The sequence below is a fragment of the Heptranchias perlo genome, unplaced genomic scaffold, assembly GCF_035084215.1.
Source record: "Heptranchias perlo isolate sHepPer1 unplaced genomic scaffold, sHepPer1.hap1 HAP1_SCAFFOLD_261, whole genome shotgun sequence".
NCBI lineage: Eukaryota > Metazoa > Chordata > Chondrichthyes > Hexanchiformes > Hexanchidae > Heptranchias > Heptranchias perlo.
This window is the reverse complement of record NW_027139273.1, coordinates 216,259-229,953: the sequence shown is the minus strand read 5'-3', so window position 1 is coordinate 229,953 and position 13,695 is coordinate 216,259. Positions and strand designations below refer to the sequence as shown.

Below are 13,695 nucleotides of genomic sequence, written 5' to 3'. Positions count from 1 at the left end.
GATCAATAACACAGTGATCATTAACGCAGTGACCAATAACACTGTGATCAATAACACAGTGATCATTAACACAGTGATCAATAACACAGTGATCATTAACACAGTGACCAATAACACAGTGATCAATAAGATAGTGATCAATAACACAGTGATAATTAACACAGTGACCAATAACACAGTGATCAATAACACAGTATCAATAACACGGTGATCATTGACACAGTGATCAAAAACACAGTTATCAATAAGACAGTGATAATTAACACAGTGACCAATATCACAGCGATCATTAACACAGTGATCAATAACACAGTGATCAATAAGACAGTGATCAATAACACAGTGACCAATAACACAGTGATGATGAACACTGTGACCAATAACACAGTGATCAATAACACAGTGACCAATAACACAGTGACCAATAGCACAGTGATCAATAAAACAGTGACCAATAATGCAGTGGTCAATAACACAGTGACCAATAACACAGTGATCATTAACACAGTGACCAATAACACAGTGATCAATTAACAAAGTGACCAATAACACAGTGATAATTAACACAGTGTCCAATAACATAGTGATTATTAACACAATGACCAATAACACAGTGATCAAAAACACAGTGATCATTAACGCAGTGACTAATAACACAGTGATCAATAACACAGTGATCATTAACGCAGTGACCAATATCACTGTGATCAATCTCACAGTGATCGTTAACACAGTGATCAATAACACAGTGATCAATAAGACAGTGATCAATAACACAGTGACCAATAACATAGTGATAATTAACACAGTGACCAATAACACAGTGACCAATAACACAGTGACCAATAACACAGTTATCAATAAGACACTGATAATTAACACAGTGACCAATAACACAGTGATCATTAATACAGTGATCAATAATACAGTGATCAATAAGACAGTGATCAATAACACAGTGACCAATAACACAGTGATGATGAACACTGTGACCAATAACACAGTGGTCAATAACACAGTGATCAATTACAGAGTGATTATTAACACAGTGATCATTAACACAGTGATCAATAACACAGTGATCATTAACACAGTGATCAATAACACAATGATCATTAACACAGTGATCAATAGCACAGTGATCAATAACACAGTGATTTTTAACACAGTGACCAATAACACGGTGATAATTGACACAGTGATCATTCGCACAGTGATCAATAACACAGTGATCAATAGCACAGTGATCATTAACACAGTGATCATTAACACAGTGACCAATAACACAGTGATTATTAACACAGTGATCATTAACACAGTGACCAATAACAGAGTTATCATTAACACAGTGATCATTAGCACAGTGATCAATAACACAGTGATCAATAACACAGTGATCATTAGCACAGTGATCAATAACACAGTGATCAATAACACAGTGATGATTAACACAGTGACCAATAACACAGTGAACATTAACACAGTGATCAATAATACAGTGATCAACAACACAGTGACCAATAACACAGTGACCAATTACACAGTGTTCATCAACAGAGTGATAATTAACACAGTGAACAATAAGACTGTGATCAATAACACAGTGTCCAATAACATAGTGATTATTAACACAATGATCAATAACACAGTGACCAATAACACAGTGATAATTAACACAGTGACCAATAACACAGTGATCAAAAGCACATTGATCATAAACGCAGTGACCAAAAACACAGTGATCAATAAAACAGTGATCATTAACGCAGTGACCAATAACACAGTGATCAATAACACAGTATCAATAACACAGTGATCGTTAACACAGTGATCAATAACACAGTGATCTTTAACACAGTGACCAATAACACAGGGATCAATAAGACAGTGATCAATAACACAGTGACCAACAACACAGTGATAATTAACACAGTAACCAATAACACGGTGATCATTGACACAGTGACGAATAACACAGTGATCAATAACACAGTGATCAATAACACTGATAATTAACACAGTGACCAATAACACTGTGATCAATAACACAGTGATCATTAACGCAGATACCAATAACACAGTGATCAATAACACAGTATCAATAACACAGTGATCATTAACACAGTGATCAATAAGACAGTGATCTTTAACACAGTGACCAATAACACAGTGATCATTAACACAGTGATCAATAACACAGTGATCAATAAGACAGTGAACAATAACACAGTGACCAATAACACAGTGATAATTAACACAGTGACGAATAACACAGTGATAAATAACACAGTGATCAATAACACTGATAATTAACACAGTGACCAATAACACAGTGATCATTAACACAGTGATCAATAACACAGTAATCAATAACACAGTGATAATTAACACAGTGACGAATAACACAGTGATCAATAACACAGTGATCAATAACACTGATAATTAACACAGCGACCAATAACACTGTGATCAATAACACAGTGATCATTAACGCAGATACCAATAACACAGTGATCAATAACACAGTATCAATAACACAGTGATCATTAACACAATGATCAATAAGACAGTGATCTTTAAAACAGTGACCAATAACACAGTGATCATTAACACAGTGATCAATAACACAGTGATCAATAAGACAGTGAACAATAACACAGTGACCAATAGCACAGTGATAATTAACACAGTGACGAATAACACAGTGATCAATAACACAGTGACCAATAACACAGTGATCATTAAAACAGTGATCAATAACACAGTGTTCAATAACACAGTGATCATTAACACAGTGACCAATAACACAGTGATTATTAACACAGTGATCATTAACACAGTGATCAATAACACAGTGATCATTAACACAGTGATGATTATCACAGTGATCATTAACACAGTGATCAATAACACAGTGATCATTAACACAGTGATCAACAGCACAGTGATCAATAACACAGTTATCTTTAACACAGTGACCAATAACACGGTGATAATTTACACAGTGATCAATAACACAGTGACCAATGACACAGTGACCAATAATACAGTGATCAATAATACAGTGATCAATAACACAGTGACCAATAACACACTGATCATTATCACAGTGACCAATAACACAGTGATCAATAACACAGTGATCAACAGCACAGTGACCAATAACACAGTGATAATTAACACAGTGACGAATAACACAGTGATCAATCACACAGTGATCAATAACACTGATAATTAACACAGTATCCAATAACACAGTGATTATCAGCACAGTGACCAATGACACAGTGACCAATTACACAGTGACCAATGACACAGTGACCAAAAACACAGTGAACATTAACACAGTGATCAAAAACACAGTGATCATTAAAGCAGTTACCAATAACACAGTGATCAATAACACAGTGATCATTAACGCAGTGACCAATAACACAGTGATCAATAACACAGTGATCAATAAAACATTGATCATTAACACAATGATGATTATCACAGTGATCATTAACACAGTGATCAATAACACAGTGATCATTAACACAGTGATCAACAGCACAGTGATCAATAACACAGTTATCTTTAACACAGTGACCAATAAAACGGTGATAATTTAGACAGTGATCATTAGCACAGTGATCAATAACACAGTGACCAATAACACAGTGATCAATAACACAGTGATCAATAACACAGTGATCATTAGCACAGTGATCAATAACACAGCGATCAATAACAGAGTGATTATCAACACAGTGATCATTAGCACAGTGATCAATAACACAGTGATCAATAACACAGTGATCATTAACACAGTGACCAATAACAGAGTGATCATTAACACAGTGATCATTAGCACAGTGATCAATAACACAGCGATCAATAACAGAGTGATTATCAACAGAGTGACCAATGACACAGTGACCAATGACACAGTGATCAATAACACAGTGAACAATAACACAGTGATCAACAACACTGATAATTAACACAGTGACCAATAACACAGTGATCATTAACACAGTGACGAATAACACAGTGACCAATCACACAGTGATCATTAACACAGTGACCAATAACACAGTGATCATTAACACAGTGATCAATAACACAGTGATCAATTGCAGAGTGATTATTAACACAGTGATCATTAACACAGTGATCAATAACACAGTGATCATTAACACAGTGATCAACAGCACAGTGATCAATAACACAGTGATCTTTAACACAGTGACCAATAACACGGTGATAATTTACACAGTGATCATTAGCACAGTGATCAATAACACAGTGATCAATAGCACAGTGATCATTAACACAGTGATCATTAAAACAGTGACGAATAACACAGTGATCTTTAACACAGTGACCAATAACACGGTGATAATTTACACAGTGATCATTAGCACAGTGATCAATAACATGGTGATAATTAACACAGTGACCAATCACACAGTTATCAATAACACAGTGATCATTAACACAGTGACCAATAACACAGTGATCATTAACACAGTGATCAATAACACAGTGATCAATAACACAGTGATCATTAACACAGTGATCATTAACACAGTGATCTTCAACACAGTGACCAGTAACACGGTGATAATTTACATAGTGATCATTAGCACAGTGATCAATTACAGAGTGATTATTATCACAGTGATCATGAACACAGTGATCAATAACACAGTGATCATTAACACAGTGATCAACAGCACAGTGATCAATAACACAGTGATCTTTAACACAGTGAACAATAACACGTTGATAAATTACACAGTGATCATTAGCACAGTGATCATTAACACAGTGATCATTAACACAGTGATTATTAACACAGTGATCATTAACACAGTGACCAATGACAGAGTGATCATTAGCACAGTGATCAATAACACAGTGATCAATAACAGAGTGATTATCAACAGAGTGACCAATGACACAGTGAACAATAAACACAGTGACCAATGACACAGTGACCAATAACACAGTGAACATTAACACAGTGATCAATAACACAGTGATCAATAACACAGTGACCAATAACACAGTGATAATTAACACAGTAACCAATAACACGGTGATCATTGACACAGTGACCAATAACACAGTGATCATTAACACAGTGATCAATAACACAGTGATCAATAAGACAGTGATCAATAACACAGTGACCAATAACACAGTGACCAATAACACGGTGATCCATAACAAAGTGATAATTAAAACAGTGACCAACAACACAGTGATCATTAACACAGTGATAATTAACACAGTGACCAATAACACAGTGATCAAAAAAACAGTGATCATTAACGCAGTGACCAATAACACAGTGATCAATAACACAGTGATCATTAACGCAGTGATCAATAACACAGTGATCAATAACACAGTATCAATAACACAGTGATCATTAACACAGTGATCAATAACACAGTGATCAATAAGACAGTGATCAATAACACAGTGACCAATAACATAGTGATAATTAACACAGTGACCAATAACACAGTGACCAATAACACAGTTATCAATAAGACACTGATAATTAACACAGTGACCAATAACACAGTGATCATTAATACAGTGATCAATAATACAGTGATCAATAAGACAGTGATCAATAACACAGTGACCAATAACACAGTGATGATGAACACTGTGACCAATAACACAGTGGTCAATAACACAGTGATCAATTACAGAGTGATTATTAACACAGTGATCATTAACACAGTGATCAATAACACAGTGATCATTAACACAGTGATGATTATCACAGTGATCATTAACACAGTGATCAATAACACAATGATCATTAACACAGTGATCAATAGCACAGTGATCAATAACACAGTGATTTTTAACACAGTGACCAATAACACGGTGATAATTGACACAGTGATCATTAGCACAGTGATCAATAACACAGTGATCAATAGCACAGTGATCATTAACACAGTGATCATTAACACAGTGACCAATAACACAGTGATTAATAACACAGTGATCATTAACACAGTGACCAATAACAGATTTATCATTAACACAGTGATCATTAGCACAGTGATCAATAACACAGTGATCAATAACACAGTGATCATTAGCACAGTGATCAATAACACAGTGATCAATAACACAGTGATGATTAACACAGTGACCAATAACACAGTGAACATTAACACAGTGATCAATAATACAGTGATCAACAACACAGTGACCAATAACACAGTGACCAATTACACAGTGTTCATCAACAGAGTGATAATTAACACAGTGAACAATAAGACTGTGATCAATAACACAGTGTCCAATAACATAGTGATTATTAACACAATGATCAATAACACAGTGACCAATAACACAGTGATAATTAACACAGTGACCAATAACACAGTGATCAAAAACACAGTGATCATTAACGCAGTGACCAAAAACACAGTGATCAACAAAACAGTGATCATTAACGCAGTGACCAATAACACAGTGATCAATAACACAGTATCAATAACACAGTGATCGTTAACACAGTGATCAATAACACAGTGATCTTTAACACAGTGACCAATAACACAGGGATCAATAAGACAGTGATCAATAACACAGTGACCAACAACACAGTGATAATTAACACAGTAACCAATAACACGGTGATCATTGACACAGTGACGAATAACACAGTGATCAATAACACAGTGATCAATAACACTGATAATTAACACAGTGACCAATAACACTGTGATCAATAACACAGTGATCATTAACGCAGATACCAATAACACAGTGATCAATAACACAGTATCAATAACACAGTGATCATTAACACAGTGATCAATAAGACAGTGATCTTTAACACAGTGACCAATAACACAGTGATCATTAAAACAGTGATCAATAACACAGTGATCAATAAGACAGTGAACAATAACACAGTGACCAATAACACAGTGATAATTAACACAGTGACGAATAACACAGTGATCAATAACACAGTGATCAATAACACTGATAATTAACACAGTGACCAATAACACAGTGATCATTAACACAGTGATCAATAACACAGTAATCAATAACACAGTGATAATTAACACAGTGACGAATAACACAGTGATCAATAACACAGTGATCAATAACACTGATAATTAACACAGCGACCAATAACACTGTGATCAATAACACAGTGATCATTAACGCAGATACCAATAACACAGTGATCAATAACACAGTATCAATAACACAGTGATCATTAACACAATGATCAATAAGACAGTGATCTTTAAAACAGTGACCAATAACACAGTGATCATTAACACAGTGATCAATAACACAGTGATCAATAAGACAGTGAACAATAACACAGTGACCAATAGCACAGTGATAATTAACACAGTGACGAATAACACAGTGATCAATAACACAGTGACCAATAACACAGTGATCATTAAAACAGTGATCAATAACACAGTGTTCAATAACACAGTGATCATTAACACAGTGACCAATAACACAGTGATTATTAACACAGTAATCATTAACACAGTGATCAATAACACAGTGATCATTAACACAGTGATGATTATCACAGTGATCATAAACACAGTGATCAATAACACAGTGACCAATAACATAGTGATAATTAACACAGTGACCAATAACACAGTGACCAATAACACAGTTATCAATAAGACACTGATAATTAACACAGTGACCAATAACACAGTGATCATTAATACAGTGATCAATAATACAGTGATCAATAAGACAGTGATCAATAACACAGTGACCAATAACACAGTGATGATGAACACTGTGACCAATAACACAGTGGTCAATAACACAGTGATCAATTACAGAGTGATTATTAACACAGTTATCATTAACACAGTGATCAATAACACAGTGATCATTAACACAGTGATGATTATCACAGTGATCATTAACACAGTGATCAATAACACAATGATCATTAACACAGTGATCAATAGCACAGTGATCAATAACACAGTGATTTTTAACACAGTGACCAATAACACGGTGATAATTGACACAGTGATCATTAGCACAGTGATCAATAACACAGTGATCAATAGCACCGTGATCATTAACACAGTGATCATTAACACAGTGACCAATAACACAGTGATTAATAACACAGTGATCATTAACACAGTGACCAATAACAGATTTATCATTAACACAGTGATCATTAGCACAGTGATCAATAACACAGTGATCAATAACACAGTGATCATTAGCACAGTGATCAATAACACAGTGATCAATAACACAGTGATGATTAACACAGTGACCAATAACACAGTGAACATTAACACAGTGATCAATAATACAGTGATCAACAACACAGTGACCAATAACACAGTGACCAATTACACAGTGTTCATCAACAGAGTGATAATTAACACAGTGAACAATAAGACTGTGATCAATAACACAGTGTCCAATAACATAGTGATTATTAACACAATGATCAATAACACAGTGACCAATAACACAGTGATAATTAACACAGTGACCAATAACACAGTGATCAAAAACACAGTGATCATTAACGCAGTGACCAAAAACACAGTGATCAACAAAACAGTGATCATTAACGCAGTGACCAATAACACAGTGATCAATAACACAGTATCAATAACACAGTGATCGTTAACACAGTGATCAATAACACAGTGATCTTTAACACAGTGACCAATAACACAGGGATCAATAAGACAGTGATCAATAACACAGTGACCAACAACACAGTGATAATTAACACAGTAACCAATAACACGGTGATCATTGACACAGTGACGAATAACACAGTGATCAATAACACAGTGATCAATAACACTGATAATTAACACAGTGACCAATAACACTGTGATCAATAACACAGTGATCATTAACGCAGATACCAATAACACAGTGATCAATAACACAGTATCAATAACACAGTGATCATTAACACAGTGATCAATAAGACAGTGATCTTTAACACAGTGACCAATAACACAGTGATCATTAACACAGTGATCAATAACACAGTGATCAATAAGACAGTGAACAATAACACAGTGACCAATAACACAGTGATAATTAACACAGTGACGAATAACACAGTGATCAATAACACAGTGATCAATAACACTGATAATTAACACAGTGACCAATAACACAGTGATCATTAACACAGTGATCAATAACACAGTAATCAATAACACAGTGATAATTAACACAGTGACGAATAACACAGTGATCAATAACACAGTGATCAATAACACTGATAATTAACACAGCGACCAATAACACTGTGATCAATAACACAGTGATCATTAACGCAGATACCAATAACACAGTGATCAATAACACAGTATCAATAACACAGTGATCATTAACACAATGATCAATAAGACAGTGATCTTTAAAACAGTGACCAATAACACAGTGATCATTAACACAGTGATCAATAACACAGTGATCAATAAGACAGTGAACAATAACACAGTGACCAATAGCACAGTGATAATTAACACAGTGACGAATAACACAGTGATCAATAACACAGTGACCAATAACACAGTGATCATTAAAACAGTGATCAATAACACAGTGTTCAATAACACAGTGATCAATAACACAGTGTTCAATAACACAGTGATCATTAACACAGTGACCAATAACACAGTGATTATTAACACAGTGATCATTAACACAGTGATCAATAACACAGTGATCATTAACACAGTGATGATTATCACAGTGATCATTAACACAGTGATCAATAACACAGTGATCATTAACACAGTGATCAACAGCACAGTGATCAATAACACAGTTATCTTTAACACAGTGACCAATAACACGGTGATAATTTACACAGTGATCAATAACACAGTGACCAATGACACAGTGACCAATAACACAGTGATCAATAATACAGTGATCAATAACACAGTGACCAATAACACACTGATCATTATCACAGTGACCAATAACACAGTGATCAATAACACAGTGATCAACAGCACAGTGACCAATAACACAGTGATAATTAACACAGTGACGAATAACACAGTGATCAATCACACAGTGATCAATAACACTGATAATTAACACAGTATCCAATAACACAGTGATTATCAGCACAGTGACCAATGACACAGTGACCAATTACACAGTGACCAATGACACAGTGACCAAAAACACAGTGAACATTAACACAGTGATCAAAAACACAGTGATCATTAAAGCAGTTACCAATAACACAGTGATCAATAACACAGTGATCATTAACGCAGTGACCAATAACACAGTGATCAATAACACAGTGATCAATAACACATTGATCATTAACACAGTGATCAACAGCACAGTGATCAATAACACAGTTATCTTTAACACAGTGACCAATAAAACGGTGATAATTTAGACAGTGATCATTAGCACAGTGATCAATAACACAGTGACCAATAACACAGTGATCAATAACACAGTGATCAATAACACAGTGATCATTAGCACAGTGATCAATAACACAGCGATCAATAACAGAGTGATTATCAACACAGTGATCATTAGCACAGTGATCAATAACACAGTGATCAATAACACAGTGATCATTAACACAGTGACCAATAACAGAGTGATCATTAACACAGTGATCATTAGCACAGTGATCAATAACACAGCGATCAATAACAGAGTGATTATCAACAGAGTGACCAATGACACAGTGACCAATGACACAGTGATCAATAACACAGTGAACAATAACACAGCGATCAATAACAGAGTGATTATCAACACAGTGATCATTAGCACAGTGATCAATAACACAGTGATCAATAACACAGTGATCATTAACACAGTGACCAATAACAGAGTGATCATTAACACAGTGATCATTAGCACAGTGATCAATAACACAGCGATCAATAACAGAGTGATTATCAACAGAGTGACCAATGACACAGTGACCAATAACACAGTGATCATTAACACAGTGATGATTATCACAGTGATCATTAACACAGTGATCAATAACACAATGATCATTAACACAGTGATCAATAGCACAGTGATCAATAACACAGTGATTTTTAACACAGTGACCAATAACACGGTGATAATTGACACAGTGATCATTAGCACAGTGATCAATAACACAGTGATCAATAGCACAGTGATCATTAACACAGTGATCATTAACACAGTGACCAATAACACAGTGATTATTAACACAGTGATCATTAACACAGTGACCAATAACAGAGTTATCATTAACACAGTGATCATTAGCACAGTGATCAATAACACAGTGATCAATAACACAGTGATCATTAGCACAGTGATCAATAACACAGTGATCAATAACACAGTGATGATTAACACAGTGACCAATAACACAGTGAACATTAACACAGTGATCAATAATACAGTGATCAACAACACAGTGACCAATAACACAGTGACCAATTACACAGTGTTCATCAACAGAGTGATAATTAACACAGTGAACAATAAGACTGTGATCAATAACACAGTGTCCAATAACATAGTGATTATTAACACAATGATCAATAACACAGTGACCAATAACACAGTGATAATTAACACAGTGACCAATAACACAGTGATCAAAAACACAGTGATCATTAACGCAGTGACCAAAAACACAGTGATCAATAAAACAGTGATCATTAACGCAGTGACCAATAACACAGTGATCAATAACACAGTATCAATAACACAGTGATCGTTAACACAGTGATCAATAACACAGTGATCTTTAACACAGTGACCAATAACACAGGGATCAATAAGACAGTGATCAATAACACAGTGACCAACAACACAGTGATAATTAACACAGTAACCAATAACACGGTGATCATTGACACAGTGACGAATAACACAGTGATCAATAACACAGTGATCAATAACACTGATAATTAACACAGTGACCAATAACACTGTGATCACTAACACAGTGATCATTAACGCAGATACCAATAACACAGTGATCAATAACACAGTATCAATAACACAGTGATCATTAACACAGTGATCAATAAGACAGTGATCTTTAACACAGTGACCAATAACACAGTGATCATTAACACAGTGATCAATAACACAGTGATCAATAAGACAGTGAACAATAACACAGTGACCAATAACACAGTGATAATTAACACAGTGACGAATAACACAGTGATCAATAACACAGTGATCAATAACACTGATAATTAACACAGCGACCAATAACACTGTGATCAATAACACAGTGATCATTAACGCAGATACCAATAACACAGTGATCAATAACACAGTATCAATAACACAGTGATCATTAACACAATGATCAATAAGACAGTGATCTATAAAACAGTGACCAATAACACAGTGATCATTAACACAGTGATCAATAACACAGTGATCAATAAGACAGTGAACAATAACACAGTGACCAATAGCACAGTGATAATTAACACAGTGACGAATAACACAGTGATCAATAACACAGTGACCAATAACACAGTGATCATTAAAACAGTGATCAATAACACAGTGTTCAATAACACAGTGATCATTAACACAGTGACCAATAACACAGTGATTATTAACACAGTGATCATTAACACAGTGATCAATAACACAGTGATCATTAACACAGTGATGATTATCACAGTGATCATTAACACAGTGATCAATAACACAGTGATCATTAACACAGTGATCAACAGCACAGTGATCAATAACACAGTTATCTTTAACACAGTGACCAATAACAAGGTGATAATTTACACAGTGATCAATAACACAGTGACCAATGACACAGTGACCAATAACACAGTGATCAATAATACAGTGATCAATAACACAGTGACCAATAACACACTGATCATTATCACAGTGACCAATAACACAGTGATCAATAACACAGTGATCAACAGCACAGTGACCAATAACACAGTGATAATTAACACAGTGACGAATAACACAGTGATCAATCACACAGTGATCAATAACACTGATAATTAACACAGTATCCAATAACACAGTGATTATCAGCACAGTGACCAATGACACAGTGACCAATTACACAGTGACCAATGACACAGTGACCAAAAACACAGTGAACATTAACACAGTGATCAAAAACACAGTGATCATTAAAGCAGTTACCAATAACACAGTGATCAATAACACAGTGATCATTAACGCAGTGACCAATAACACAGTGATCAATAACACAGTGATCAATAACACATTGATCATTAACACAATGATGATTATCACAGTGATCATTAACACAGTGATCAATAACACAGTGATCATTAACACAGTGATCAACAGCACAGTGATCAATAACACAGTTATCTTTAACACAGTGACCAATAAAACGGTGATAATTTAGACAGTGATCATTAACGCAGTGACCAATAACACAGTGATCAATAACACAGTGATCAATAACACAGTGATCTTTAACACAGTGACCAATAACACAGGGATCAATAAGACAGTGATCAATAACACAGTGACCAACAACACAGTGATAATTAACACAGTAACCAATAACACGGTGATCATTGACACAGTGACGAATAACACAGTGATCAATAACACAGTGATCAATAACACTGATAATTAACACAGTGACCAATAACACTG

At 34.9% G+C, this 13,695-nt stretch overlaps 1 protein-coding gene across 1 annotated transcript; it reads left to right on the top strand.

The window, feature by feature from the left end:
* Nucleotides 1-598: 598 nt before the first annotated feature.
* On the top strand, nucleotides 599-3,986 carry LOC137310540 (uncharacterized). Its single transcript, XM_067978308.1, has 3 exons — nucleotides 599-1,238; nucleotides 3,244-3,527; nucleotides 3,615-3,986. Exons 1-3 carry the CDS (start codon nucleotides 599-601, stop codon nucleotides 3,984-3,986), a joined length of 1,296 nt encoding a protein of 431 aa, XP_067834409.1.
* Nucleotides 3,987-13,695: the final 9,709 nt, after the last annotated feature.